Below are 15,318 nucleotides of genomic sequence, written 5' to 3' on the forward strand. Positions count from 1 at the left end.
ATTGGATCACTCATCTGCAGAACGTTTTTGTATTTCCCGTGCATGCTTGCTAAGCTGTGGATATTTATTTTTAAAGATGGTCACACGCAGGATCATTTAGCGATCTGTTGGCAGATCGGTGGTACCGACTTCAGACGAGTCCCGTCACGTTTCCGTGTGGGGACTCGGGATGTCTCCTGGTCTGCCAAACACTGCTGTAGCTTTGCCATCTTCCACTGCAGATGTGAAAGGCTGACATCGACATATCTTTAGCCTAAACATAATCATTTCTTCCCCCTATGGGGGTGTGGACATCGACTATAGGGGGGGTAAAAATAACTGTCTAGTTGAAGAGTAAATATGTATAAATGTTTTGACTTTGTGTGCTCAGGATAAGAACCAGGTGAGCGTCAGTCAGCTGTGCCTGGTTGACTTGGCGGGGAGTGAGCGCACAAGCAGGACCCGGGCTGAGGGCAACCGCCTCAGAGAAGCAGGTGGGTTCTAGTCACTTTCCGTTCAACAATGTCAGGGTTCTCCCCAGGAGGTTTTAACAAGGTGGGGCTTCTGAGTACGATGGGGGGCATCTGCCATCTAGAGCCTTCAATGGTATTAAACCAAAGGGAGTTCTTTGGGGAGAACCCTGAGTATAAATGTTACCCACTACCAGAAAACAGTCTTTACTTGGACTGCTGAAGATAGCTCACATTTTCTTCAGGAATTATGTCTTGTAAGTTGAAATGTATATTTCTGATTTCAGGTAACATCAACCAGTCACTCATGACTTTGAGGACGTGTATCGAAGTGCTTCGGGAGAATCAAATGTGTGGTACAAACAAGGTTCGGACTGTAATACATTCTGGAGCATTTATGTATTCCATACTATCCTTGTGTATATGATGCTGTAGGCAGTGGAGCCAACTAGGTACAGCTGGGGATATGCATCTGTACTACACCACATTATCTGGCTGTACCGCTCTGTAAATGGCCATGCTGCATCACAGGCTCTGTATTTGGTAGAGTAGACGGGCCATGCTGCATCGCAGGGTCTGTATTTGGCAGGGTAGACGGGCCACGCTGCATCGCAGGGTCTGTATTTGGCAGGGTAGACGGGCCACGCTGCATCGCAGGGTCTGTATTTGGCAGGGTAGACGGGCCACGCTGCATCGCAGGGTCTGTATTTGGCAGGGTAGACGGGCCACGCTGCATCGCAGGGTCTGTATTTGGCAGGGTAGACGGGCCACGCTGCATCGCAGGGTCTGTATTTGGCAGGGTAGACGGGCCACGCTGCATCGCAGGGTCTGTATTTGGCAGGGTAGACGGGCCACGCTGCATCGCAGGGTCTGTATTTGGCAGGGTAGACGGGCCACGCTGCATCGCAGGGTCTGTATTTGGCAGGGTAGACGGGCCACGCTGCATCGCAGGGTCTGTATTTGGCAGGGTAGACGGGCCACGCTGCATCGCAGGGTCTGTATTTGGCAGGGTAGACGGGCCACGCTGCATCACAGGGTCTGTATTTGGCAGGGTAGACGGGCCAGGCTGCATCATCATATGCTTGTGATGCCTGTAATACCTTCTGCACATTATGTTGATAAGTATCTTAATTCATAGTAAATCATCCGAGGACAAAAACCAAACTACTTTAATCTGTGTAGAAACCTTGGTTGCTCTCGCTGGGTTTCCATCCACTTTGGTGACAGGTTTTCTTGTGACTTTTCTAGGATCTGCGTAAAGTAAATGGGTCCATTTTCCCACCAAATGTACTTGAGGATAACAATCAGTGATGACGTAGTGCATAAAATGTTCCATACGTTTGCATCACATTTTCAACTCTACCGTTAGTTTAGTCACAACTGTTGCATTAAATAGTCTGGTCTTGACATGCTCTCTAGCCAACAGCTGGCAGATACAGTGCTGGTAGCCTATTCTACATGATGCCATTGTGGATGAGAGTGAGAATATTTATTTTATTAGTCAAACTGCAGTCAAGCGTCCGTCGTCATGTCACCAGAATTAGACCCTGGATATTTATTGACAGGAGCATGAAGCTCGTCACCGTGCAATTCCACCACCCTGTGAAGTTCATCACTTCTAGCATCTGTAGCTTAATAAACGGCATGCTTTCCTAAATCAGGGGGAGGACTCCAGTTTACTTCCATAAGATGGTTATTATATCCACCGTCATTTCTCGCCTAATTAATTTTAGACACACAGAGGTCCCACCGCGTTGAACACATTTTTGGCCTTTATTAAAGTGGTTCCCGACAGTTCCAGTTTCCATCACAACTGTCTTGACTTTACACTCAACTGTGGATGGAAACGTGGTTAGTGCCTAACAAAAATGGTTGCTATGCAGGTTAGTGCCTAACAAAAATGGTTGCTATGCAGGTTAGTGCCTAACAAAAATGGTTGCTATGCAGGTTAGTGCCTAACAAAAATGGTTGCTATGCAGGTTAGTGCCTAACAAAAATGGTTGCTATGCAGGTCAGTGCCTAACAAAAATGGTTGCTATGCAGGTCAGTGCCTAACAAAAATGGTTGCTATGCAGGTCAGTGCCTAACCAAAAATGGTTGCTATGCAGGTCAGTGCCCAACAAAAAATGGTTGCTATGCAGGTCAGTGCCCAACAAAAAATGGTTGCTATGCAGGTCAGTGCCCAACAAAAAATGGTTGCTATGCAGGTCAGTGCCCAACAAAAAATGGTTGCTATGCAGGTCAGTGCCCAACAAAAATGGTTGCTATGCAGGTCAGTGCCCAACAAAAATGGTTGCTATGCAGGTCAGTGCCCAACAAAAAATGGTTGCTATGCAGGTCAGTGCCCAACAAAAAATGGTTGCTATGCAGGTCAGTGCCCAACAACAAATGGTTGCTATGCAGGTCAGTGCCCAACAACAAATGGTTGCTATGCAGGTCAGTGCCTAATGTCTGAAACTACAAAAGTCTACAGTAGGAAGGGCAGCAAATGCATAGAATTAGTAATTTAATAGGGTCTTTATGAGCAAACTCTCCATTTGTCTAGTTTCATAGCTCTTTATTTACTTTGATAAATCCATGATAATGTTGAATGATTTCTCCTGGATCAGGAAACGTACACAGCATTCTCTGTACAGGCCAGATTGAATTTCAAAAGTTAAACCTTGTTTTCCGAGGTCAGGCGGGGAGCAAGGTTTATCCAAACCTTAACTGTTGGAAATCAAATGCTAGGCTAGAAGCTGTGTTAATACATGTCGTATTGCTTGTAATAACATTGGTCGCGTGTCAGAGAGAATGTTGGTCTGTGTGAATCGTTAGGCCTCAAGTTTAAAGTTGAGCCCCGGGTTAACCTACATGCTAATCCAGCCCAGAGCGAGTCTAGCCTGGGGCTAAGAACAAGGCACTGTGAACAGGCCTAATGGAAGTCTTTCTCTCTCTTCCACACACAGATGGTTCCATACCGTGACTCCAAGGTGACTCACTTGTTCAAGAACTACTTTGACGGAGAGGGTAAAGTACGGATGGTTGTATGTGTCAATCCTAAAGCCGACGACTACGAAGAAACCATGGTGAGTCCATTATCCCCTACGTGGAATAATTCTCCCACCGTTTATTGTTTTAAGGAATGTATGTGTCTTTGGCCTGACATTCTTCTATGGTGACAAAATGACTGCTTGATTGAACCCTCAACTTGGCTTTGTGAGTTCCTTGCTTTTACTTACTGAGCCACACCGGTGCATGGGTGATCTGTCTGATCTGTGTGTTTCTATAGCTGGGGGTCTGTCTGATCTGTGTGTGTTTCTATAGCTGGGGGTCTGTCTGATCTGTGTGTGTTTCTATAGCTGGGGGTCTGTCTGATCTGTGTGTGTTTCTATAGCTGGGGGTCTGTCTGATCTGTGTGTGTTTCTATAGCTGGGGGTCTGTCTGATCTGTGTGTGTTTCTATAGCTGGGGGTCTGTCTGATCTGTGTGTGTTTCTATAGCTGGGGGTCTGTCTGATCTGTGTGTGTTTCTATAGCTGGGGGTCTGTCTGATCTGTGTGTGTTTCTATAGCTGGGGGTCTGTCTGATCTGTGTGTGTTTCTATAGCTGGGGGTCTGTCTGATCTGTGTGTGTTTCTATAGCTGGGGGTCTGTCTGATCTGTGTGTGTTTCTATAGCTGGGGGTCTGTCTGATCTGTGTGGGTTTCTACAGCTGGTGATGCGTTTTGCTGAGATGACCCAGGAGGTGGAGGTAGCCAGGCCCGTGGACAGGCCCATCTGTGGCTTAGCTGCTGGGCGCCGGCAGAAAAACCAAGCCTTTAAAGACGAGTTGTCGCGACGCCTGGAGGAACGAGGAGGTCCTGTCAATACAGGTAGAGAGGATGACTGTTTCACTTTGAGTAATATATAGCATGCCACTTGCCAGAAGCTTTTATTCAAAGTCACTCACGGTACAGTGAGGGTATACAGTGCCTTCAGAAAGCATTCCTACCCCTTGACTAATTCCACGATTTGTTACAGCCTGAATTCAAAATGGATTCCATTGTTTTTCTCACCCGTCTACACACACTACCCCATAACGACAAAATTATAACATATTTTTATAAATGTATTGAAAATAAAATACATATCTAATTTTCACAAGTATTCACACCTCTGAGTCAATACATGTTAGAATCACCTTTGGAAGTGATTTGTGTCTTTCTGGGTGAGTCTCAGAGCTTTGCACACCTGGATTGTACAATATTTGCCCATTATTCTTTTCAAAATGATTTAAACTCTGTCAAATTGGTTCTTGATCGTTGCTAGACGACCATTTTCAAGTCTTACCATAGATTTTCAACTTGGCCACTGGAGGACAGTAACTGTCTTCTTGGTAAGCAACTCCAGGGTAGGTTTGGCCTTGTGTTTTAGGTTATTGTCCTGCTGAACGGAGATTTGATCTCCCATTGTCTGGTGGAAAGCAGGCTGAACCAGGTTGTCCTCTAGGATTTTGTCTGTGCTTAGCTCCATTCTGTTTCTTTTTAATCCTGGAAAACCCCCCTAGTCCTTAATTATTACAAGCATACCCATAACATGATGCAGCCACAACTGTTTGAAAATATGGAGAGTGGTTCTCAGTAATGTATTGGATTTGCCCCAAACATAACACTTTGTATTGAGGACAAAAAGTTATTTTCTTTGCCACATTTTGTTGCCGTATTACTTTAGTGCCTTGTTGCAAACAGGAAGCATGTTTTTCTTCTTTTCACTCTGTCAATTAGGTTACGGAGTCACTACAATGTTGTTGATCCATCCTCTACTATCACAGCCATTCAACTCTGACTGTTTTTAAAGTCACCATTGGTTTCATGGGGAAATCCCCAAGGAGTTTCCTTCCTCTCCGGTAACTGAGTTAGGAAGGAAGCCTGTATCTTTGTAGTGACTGGGTGTATTGATACACCATCCAAAGTGTAATTAATAACGTCACCATGCTCAAAGGGATATTCAGTGTCTGCTTTTATTTTTTTTTACCCATCTACCAATAGGTGCCCTTCTTTACAAGGCAGTGGAAAACCTCCCTGGTCTTTGAATCTGTTTGAAATTCACTGCTCGACTGAGGGACCTTACAATTATCTGTATGTGTGGGGTACAGAGATGAGGTAGACGTTCAAAAATCATGTTGAACACTTATTGCACACAGTGAGTCCATGCAACTTATTATGTGACTTAAGCACATATTAAGGCTTGCTATAACAAAGGAGTTGAATACTTATTGACCGAAGACATCATTTTCTGGGGAAAACATTATTCCACTTTGACATTATGGAGTATTGTGTGTCGGCCAGTGACCATGTTAAATTCAGGCTGTAACAACAATGTGTAAGTAGTTGTTCGGTTCTTATTTTTCAGAGTAAATCACTCACGGACACTAGAGAAGCTTTAACCAAGTTTTATTCTTCCCAAAGGTTCTGATATATATCCCACTTAAGACCCTCCTTCTTCCCAATGGTTGCATCTTATGGTTTCACAGGAAGAGAGTAAAAGGATACCAAATGTTTATTACTTCCTGATGACTCTGTCCTCACCTCCTGACCTCAACCCCTCCTTCACCTAATCCACAGATGTCCACCTGTCTCCCCTGTATCAACACATCTCTGTCCTGACCTCAACCCCTCCTTCACCTAATCCACAGATGTCCACCTGTATCAAGACGTTGCTCTCCTCTTGTCCACCCAACACATTCCACAGCTATCTGTCTTTCTACAGAGACCCAGTCTCTTTCACTCCTTAATATACTATGCGTCTGATCTATCATGTCTTTTAATGTCTCAATGTTCAAACTGTCGAACCCAACTAAGTCCAGGTGTGAATACTTACTGAAGACACTACATGTTGTTTCTCGTAGGAGTGTGTTATCTGAAGGTGGTGTAAATGATGGGCCGCTGGTGCCACGGTCTTATCCAATGGGTTGTACTTATGAACTGTGGTCTGTGTTCCCCTCTGGGTCTAGAATCCACCCAGTCAGTGATGCACCAACTGCTCCAGAACCTTCCCCCTCTGCCTGCCAGCGAGATCACGGACCCCCATGATGACATCACTCTGCCCCGCCTCATAGAGGTGCTGGAGAAGAGACACAAGATCAGGCAGATGATGACCCAGGAGTACAACAGGGCTGGTAAGATGGTGACCCAGGAGTACAACTGGGCTGGTAGGATGGTGACCCAGGAGTACAACGGGGCTGGTAGGATGGTGACCCAGGAGTACAACGGGGCTGGTAGGATGGTGACCCAGGAGTACAACGGGGCTGGTAGGATGGTGACCCAGCAGTACAACGGGGCTGGTAGGATGGTGACCCAGGAGTACAACGGGGCTGGTAGGATGGTGACCCAGGAGTACAACGGGGCTGGTAGGATGGTGACCCAGGAGTACAACGGGGCTGGTAGGATGGTGACCCAGGAGTACAACGGGGCTGGTAGGATGGTGACCCAGGAGTACAACGGGGCTGGTAGGATGGTGACCCAGGAGTACAACGGGGCTGGTAGGATGGTGACCCAGGAGTACAACGGGGCTGGTAGGATGGCGACCACAAACTCGTGAAGCTGTGATGGGGCTTTTTGATCATGTCTTAATTAGTTTTCCTTTCCTCCTCCAGCCGACATGTTGAAGTCCATGCTCCAGGAGCTGGACAGTAGCCTGGTCTCCAAGGAGAACTTGATCCAGGACCAGAGAGGTCAACTGGGGGAGAAGGACAAGACCCTTCATAGCCAGAAGACTGAGATAGACCGTCTGGAGAAGAAGTCCAAGATGCTGGAGTACAAGGTAAACACAATGAAATAGTACCCAATATACTGCTGGCCTTCACCATTCACTACAAGGTAAACACAATGAAATAGTACCCAATACACTGCTGGCCTTCACCATTCACTACAAGGTAAACACAATGAAATAGTACCCAATATACTGCTGGCCTTCACCATTCACTACAAGGTAAACACAATGAAATAGTACCCAATACACTGCTGGCCTTCACCATTCACTACAAGGTAAACACAATGAAATAGTACCCAATACACTGCTGGCCTTCACCATTCACTACAAGGTAAACACAATGAAATAGTACCCAATACACTGCTGGCCTTCACCATTCACTACAAGGTAAACACAATGAAATAGTACCCAATACACTGCTGGCCTTCACCATTCACTACAAGGTAAACACAATGAAATAGTACCCAATACACTGCTGGCCTTCACCATTCACTACAAGGTAAACACAATGAAATAGTACCCAATACACTGCTGGCCTTCACCATTCACTACAAGGTAAACACAATGAAATAGTACCCAATACACTGCTGGCCTTCACCATTCACTACAAGGTAAACACAATGAAATAGTACCCAATACACTGCTGGCCTTCACCATTCACTACAAGGTAAACACAATGAAATAGTACCCAATACACTGCTGGCCTTCACCATTCACTACAAGGTAAACACAATGAAATAGTACCCAATATACTGCTGGCCTTCACCATTCACTACAAGGTATGACGGAGAACAAGTTCCAAAGGCAGGTAGGTGACAGGCGGACATATTGAGTGTACCAGGCAGGCAGGTAGGTGACAGGCGGACCATATTGAGTGTACCAGGCAGGCAGGTAGGTGACAGGCAGACAGCCATTTCGATGCAGAGCCTGGGGCACTTTTTACCATGACAAACTGAGTTTACCCCACCACTGCAGCTCGGGACACACAGCTGTAGGCTATTTGCGCAAGGAATAAGATGTAATGAGGTAGACAGGCCTATTTCATGAAGTTGCCCCTAACATGCATTCCCTTTCACATTGAGTGGTTATTGAAAGGAAGAGGGCTTGAAAGATTTTTCTAATACATTGAAGAACTATTGTCATTTTCAATAAATGTAAAAACAGACTTTGTTTACTTGCTGTTTTGAGCTGAAAACATTACTTTGAGATGGTGGTGGCAGCATTAAGCCAATCAGAAATGCTATCAGATCCCCAAATGGGCACATTGATATGCCCACATTTGCCCGCAGTTCAGGTAGTCTATAGGCCTACTTCTATGTGTAATCGGGTGCACATCCTTACTCAACATTGACGAGCTCTCAAGACCAGGACTAAATTGACAACTTGTAGATGGAATGAAATAAACCAAAACTTGTTTCTCACAAGTGTAGCTTGTTGTTTGCAGAGCGCAAAACCTGTGTCCACTCTGACAATGAGAACAGTAACATGCTGACCAGACACGTCACGTGTCCATGTTATTCAATTATTGCACCCACACTGCCCGCGCGCGCCAACGACCGTCTGCTACGCCAAGGGCTAAAATAGAAGTCACTCCTATTTCTGACGCAGTTCGAGCTGCAAGTCCTGCCTCTCCCATCTCCTCATTGGTTTATAGAAGCAGGTACACACTTGCCATCTCCTCATTTGGTTATACCCACGTGGGTGATTTGAAAGATGAACTGTTGCTGGTTGTCGTGGTAATACAATGAAAGTTTAGATGCCAATCACCATATAAGTTCAAAGATGAAAAAGCCTGGAAGGAGGAGAGATGACTAGAAACGATTCGGTTGACCGTTTTATGTGTGGATTAATTGTCAGAGTAGAGGACCTTGTGCATTTCAGGTAAAATAACAACTCAATGTTTATATCCCAGGACAAATTAGCTTGCAATAGCAAGCTAGGTAGCTAAATTGCCATACATGTTCAATGCTTTTCGACTTGTCCCCAAATTAATGCAATTGGTTCAGAGTTTGTTTTTGATATTTTTACGACCTGCGTGTCGTGATTGCGTTTGGTGTGGGGGGACAAAATAAATGTATGCATGATGGCTGAAATAATAATATATTAAATGCATTAACATAAATTACCATAACCAAATAAATATTAGGAATTAAAAGATAGTGTACTGCTGGTGATGTAATGGAGAATTGATTGACACTCAAACGCAAACAATTCACACGATGCAGTTAATATCTTTGTCGACCAAACAATCGACCCAGTCGACTAAATGGGGTCAGCCCTAGTGTACCAGTCAGGTATTTCCTGGTCTGTAGTGCCATGTACTGTCACTTAACATCTCTCTCTCTCTCTCTCCGTCAGATTGAGATCCTGCAGAAGACCACCAACATCTATGAGGATGACAAGCGTACGCTGCAGCAGGAGCTGGAGAGCAGAGAGCAGCGTCTGCAGAGAGAGCAGACGGAGAAGAGACGCATGGAGCAACGCATGCAGGGCATGGTCCAGGACACCAAGCACAAGTGGGAGAAGGAGTGTGTGAGTAGACTAGAGGAGGAGGGTCTCTCTCTGTGGTCCAGGACACCAAGCACAAGTGGGAGAAGGAGTGTGTGAGTAGCCTAGAGGAGGGTCTCTCTGTGGTCCAGGACACCAAGCACAAGTGGGAGAAGGAGTGTGTGAGTAGCCTAGAGGAGGGTCTCTCTGTGGTCCAGGACACCAAGCACAAGGGGGAGAAGGAGTGTGTGTGTGAGTAGCCTAGAGGAGAAGGGTCTATCTCTGTGCCGCAGCAGGAGGGGGGGGGATCTCTGCCCTGGGGCTTTGGGATATTTTTTTTAGACTAGAGGAAAGAGTGCCTCCTACTGTCCCATCAAAGACGGGCCTTGTAAACAAAAATTGAGAGATCTACAGGGCTTTATCCAAGTCCAGCCAAACCTTTCAGACAGGATACAGTGATCAGGATCAAAGCTGGCCTGTAACAAAACGAAGGGCACTATGGTAGATGGCAGCCAAAGGTGTCAGAGTTTTAGCAGCTGCACTTTGATAAATAACATCATCATGAACAACAACAGATAAAAGGGTTGACTGAATAATCTGATTCCTACTGCTCAGAGAAAGACGCCATCTGTTTCTGTAGAAAAAGGTTGACTGAATAACCTGCTTCCTACTGCTCAGAGAAAGACACCATCTGTTTCCTACTGCTCAGAGAAAGACACCATCTGTTTCTGTAGAAAAAGGTTGACTGAATAATCTGCTTCCTACTGCTCAGAGAAAGACACCATCTGTTTCTGTAGAAAAAGGTTGACTGAATAACCTGCTTCCTACTGCTCAGAGAAAGACACCATCTGTTTCTGTAGAAAAAGGTTGACTGAATAATCTGCTTCCTACTGCTCAGAGAAAGACACCATCTGCTTCCTACTGCTCAGAGAAAGACACCATCTGCTTCCTACTGCTCAGAGAAAGACACCATCTGTTTCTGTAGAAAAAGGTTGACTGAATAATCTGCTTCCTACTGCTCAGAGAAAGACACCATCTGCTTCCTACTGCTCAGAGAAAGACACCATCTGTTTCTGTAGAAAAAGGTTGACTGAATAATCTGCTTCCTACTGCTCAGAGAAAGACACCATCTGCTTCCTACTGCTCAGAGAAAGACACCATCTGTTTCTGTAGAAAAAGGTTGACTGAATAATCTGCTTCCTACTGCTCAGAGAAAGACACCATCTGCTTCCTACTGCTCAGAGAAAGACACCATCTGTTTCTGTAGAAAAAGGTTGACTGAATAATCTGCTTCCTACTGCTTAGAGAAAGACACCATCTGTTTCTGTAGAAAAAGGTTGACTGAATAATCTGCTTCCTACTGCTCAGAGAAAGACACCATCTGCTTCCTACTGCTCAGAGAAAGACACCATCTGCTTCCTACTGCTCAGAGAAAGACACCATCTGCTTCCTACTGCTCAGAGAAAGACACCATCTGTTTCTGTAGAAAAAGGTTGACTGAATAATCTGCTTCCTACTGCTCAGAGAAAGACACCATCTGCTTCCTACTGCTCAGAGAAAGACACCATCTGTTTCTGTAGAAAAAGGTTGACTGAATAATCTGCTTCCTACTGCTTAGAGAAAGACACCATCTGTTTCTGTAGAAAAAGGTTGACTGAATAATCTGCTTCCTACTGCTCAGAGAAAGACACCATCTGTTTCTGTAGAAAAAGGTTGACTGAATAACCTGCTTCCTACTGCTCAGAGAAAGACACCATCTGTTTCCTACTGCTCAGAGAAAGACGCCGTCTGTTTCTGTAGAAAAAGGTTGACTGAATAATCTGCTTCCTACTGCTCAGAGAAAGACACCATCTGTTTCCTACTGCTCAGAGAAAGACACCATCTGTTTCCTACTGCTCAGAGAAAGACACCATCTGCTTCCTACTGCTCAGAGAAAGACACCATCTGCTTCCTACTGCTCAGAGAAAGACACCATCTGTTTCTGTAGAAAAAGGTTGACTGAATAATCTGCTTCCTACTGCTCAGAGAAAGACACCATCTGTTTCTGTAGAAAAATACTACTTTAAATCTTATCTTAACCAGATCATCTCTATGTTTTATAAACGTCAACCCATATAAATCCAAATGCCTCAGTATTTATCTGCAGGAACATGTTCCATTTGGAGAACCATCTGATGACTGAACATGCAGTTAATCTGGAACATTCTTACCAAACTTTAAAAACAATGTATTTAGTTTTGCCCATATTAAGCTCAAGTTTTAAATCGGCAAAGAGATTCCTGCATACACTGCATTCGGGAAGTATTCAGGCCCCTCGACTCTTTCCACATTCTGTCACGTTACAGCCTTATTCTAAAATGGATTAAATAATGTTCCTCATCAATCTACACACAATACCCCATAATGACATGTTTGCTAATTTATATATACACACGTTCTATCTCCTAGAGATGAACGTACTTTGGTGCGAAAAGTGCAAATCAATCCCAGAACAACAGCAAAGGACCTTGTGAAGATACTGGAGGAAACAGGTACAAAAGTATCTATACCCACAGTAAAAACGAGTCCTATATCAACACAACCTGAAACGCCCCTCAGCAAGGAAGAAGCCACTGCTCCAAAACCGCCATAAAAAGCCAGACTACGGTTTGCCACTGCACATGGGGACAAAGATCGTACTTTTTGGAGAAATGTCCTCTGTTCTGATGAAACAAAATAGAACTGTTTGGCCATAATGACCATTTATGTTTGGAGGAGAAAGGGGGATGCTTGCAAGCCGAAGCACACCATCCCAACTGTGAAGCACGGGGGTGGCAGCATCATGTTGTGAGGGTGCTTTGCTGCAGGGGGGACTGGTGCACTTCACAAAATAGATGGCATCATGAGGGAGGAAAATGATGTGGAAGCAACATCTCAAGACGTCAGTCAGGAAGTTAAAACTTGGTCGCAAATGGGTCTTCCAAATGGACAATGACCCTAAGCATACTTCCAAAGTTGTGGCAAAATGGCTTAAGGACAACAAAGTCAAGGTACTTGAGTGGCCATCACAAAGCCCTGACCTCAAACCTATAGAAAATGTGGGGGCAGAACTGAATTTAAAATAAACAGCCTAATTTACATTAGTATTCAGACCCTTTGCTATAAGATTTGAAATTAAGTTCCGGTGCATCCTGTTTCCATTGGTCATCCCTGATGTTTCTACAACTTGATTGGAGGTCCACCTGTGGTAAATTCAATTGATTGGACAGGCAAACACCTGTCTATATAAGGTCCCACAGTTGACAGTACATGTCAGAGCAAAAACCAAACCATGAGGTGGAAGGAAGTGTCGGTAGAGCTCCGAGACAGTATTGTGTTGAGGCACAGATCTAGGGAAGGGTACCAAAACATTTCTGTAGCATTGAAGGTCCCCAAGAACACAATGGCCTCCATCATTCTTAAATGGAAGAAGTTTGGAACCACCAAGACTCTTCCTGGAGCTGGCTGTCCAGCCAAACTGAGCAATCGGGGGAGAAGGGCCTTGGTCAGGGAGGTGACCAAGAACCCGATGGTCACTCTGACAGAGCTCCAGAGTTCCTCTGTGGAGATGGGAGAACCTTCCAGAAGGACAACCATCTCTGCAGCACTCCACCAATCAGGCCTTTTTATGGTAGAGTGGTCAGACAGAAACCACTCCTCAGTAAAAGGTAAATGACATCCCGCTTGGAGTTTGCCAAAAACCACCTAAAGGACTCTCAGACCATGAGAAACAAGATTCTCTGGTCTGATGAAACCAAGACTGAATTCCTTGGCCTGAATGCCAAGCGTCACGTCTGGAGGAAACCTGGCACCCTCCCTAAGTTGAAGCATGGTGGTGGCGGCATCATGCTGTGGGGATGTTTTTCAGTGGCAGCGACTGGGAGACTAGTCAGGATTTGAGGGAAAGATGAACGGAGCAAAGTACTAAGAGATCATTGATGAAAACCTGCTCCAGAGCGCTCAGGAGCTCAGACTGGGGTGAAGGTTCATCTTCCAACAGGACAATGACCCTAAGCACACAGCCAAGACAACGCAGGAGTGGCTTCGGGACAAGTCTCAATGTCCTTGAGTGGCCCAGCCAGAGCCTGGACTTGAACCTGATCTAACATCTCTGGAGAGACCTGAAAATAGCTGTGCAGCAACACTCCCCATCCAACCTGACAGAGCTTGAGAGGATCTGAAAAGAAGAATGGGAGAAACTCCCCAAATACAGGTGTGCCAAGCTTGTAGCATCATACCCAAGAAGACTCAGGCCTGTAATTGCTGCCAAAGGTGCTTCAACAAAGTACTGAGTAAAGAGTCTGAATACTAATGTAAAATGGCAGTTCTAAGGTTCAGATGTAGTTTTTGCTTTGTCATTATGGGATATTGTGTGTAGACTGAGGGAAAATAACAAGGCTGTTACGGAACATTTGGAAAAGAGGTCTGAACTTTCTGAATGCACAGTACATATGTACAGTATCTAACCACTAACATAAATCGACTCTAGGGGGCTAGCCGATCTACAAACGTCTGTCTGTAGTATCCGAACAGTTTGGGCTACACAATAATATGACCCTCTATGGAAATGTTAGACTCACGCACACGTTGGTGGTTTTGCTCTACGACACCCACAGGCCTCACAAGACTCGTCTGAAGGTCCCCCGGTTGAAAAATGAATGGAAGTCTATATGGAGACCCCCCTCCCCCAGTGTAGACGGGGCTTAGTCTGTAGACGGTTGTGACCAGTGTTCCATGACCATCTACATAGGGCAGCAGTACCGGAGGATAGCCGGCTAGTGACTGAAGGGGCTGAATACATATGTAAATAAGTTACTTACATTTCTAAACCTGTTTTGCCTTTGTCGTTATGGGTTGGTGTGTGTCGATTGAAGGGGGGGGGATTATTTAATAAATTTTAGAGTAAAGCTGTAACGTAACTAATTGTGGAAGAAGGGAAGGGGTCTGGTTTACTTTCCGATTGCACTGTCTGTTAGAAATACTGTCAGTGATACGTTCATTTAGAAGTACCGCGTTCGGACAGAGATCTAATAATCAATATGCCAAGTCTGAGATTGTTTAGGGCCTGTAGCTGAGATGTGATGTAGGGTTGCACAATTTGGACTCAATATCTCATATTTGGCTAAGGTAAACTTCCGACATACTGTCAGGGTAAGGAACATCACTTCTAAAATGAGGTCAGATGAATTAATACATACTGTGCTAACTGAATACAAATCAGTTCCCAGGAGGCCAAAGCATCTCTCAACCCGATCACATGTTCCGGACTCGGGCACCGGGGTGACGGAGGACTTTAGTGGGACCACATACTTCCAACGGTATATGTAATTCCCTCACCATGGAGTTTACCACAATGGTGGAAGTTGTCAAATGGGAGGGGGGGTGGGGGCGGCTGGAAGTGGTTAAACAGCCGCAGATCCGCGTCTGATGGAATCGTTAGTAACCGCTGTGAGTAACCGCTGTGAGTAACCGCTGTGAGTAACCGCTGTGAGTTACCGTGGGAACCTTCCTCCAACGATGCTCCGCTGGATGAGGGGTAGCGCGTGTGAAGGCCCCACCCTAAGCACTCCCTCCCCTGCCACTATAGCTGAGGAACCCCGTCTAATTGGTGCTTGGCCTGGTCGTTTAGGGTGGC

General features: G+C 45.3%; 1 protein-coding gene across 6 annotated transcripts in view; it reads left to right on the forward strand.

The window, feature by feature from the left end:
- Window positions 1-15,318, forward strand: part of LOC110501386 (kinesin-like protein KIF23) — a 40,010-nt gene that overhangs the window by 11,963 nt on the left and 12,729 nt on the right. For all 6 annotated transcript variants that reach the window (XR_016490335.1, XM_090214651.1, XM_090214655.1 and 3 more), the window contains 7 exons: window positions 371-473; window positions 737-816; window positions 3,398-3,517; window positions 4,141-4,300; window positions 6,421-6,585; window positions 7,063-7,229; window positions 9,537-9,710. Coding sequence is in view for 5 of the 6 variants with exons in the window: in XM_090214651.1 (XP_090070777.1) it covers window positions 371-473; window positions 737-816; window positions 3,398-3,517; window positions 4,141-4,300; window positions 6,421-6,585; window positions 7,063-7,229; window positions 9,537-9,710 (969 nt within the window). In the remaining variant the exon portion in view is untranslated. The remainder of the gene's footprint in view (window positions 1-370; window positions 474-736; window positions 817-3,397; window positions 3,518-4,140; window positions 4,301-6,420; window positions 6,586-7,062; window positions 7,230-9,536; window positions 9,711-15,318) is intronic.

Source organism: Oncorhynchus mykiss, chromosome 2 (genome assembly GCF_057628025.1).
Source record: "Oncorhynchus mykiss isolate SJ-2025 chromosome 2, ASM5762802v1, whole genome shotgun sequence".
NCBI lineage: Eukaryota > Metazoa > Chordata > Actinopteri > Salmoniformes > Salmonidae > Oncorhynchus > Oncorhynchus mykiss.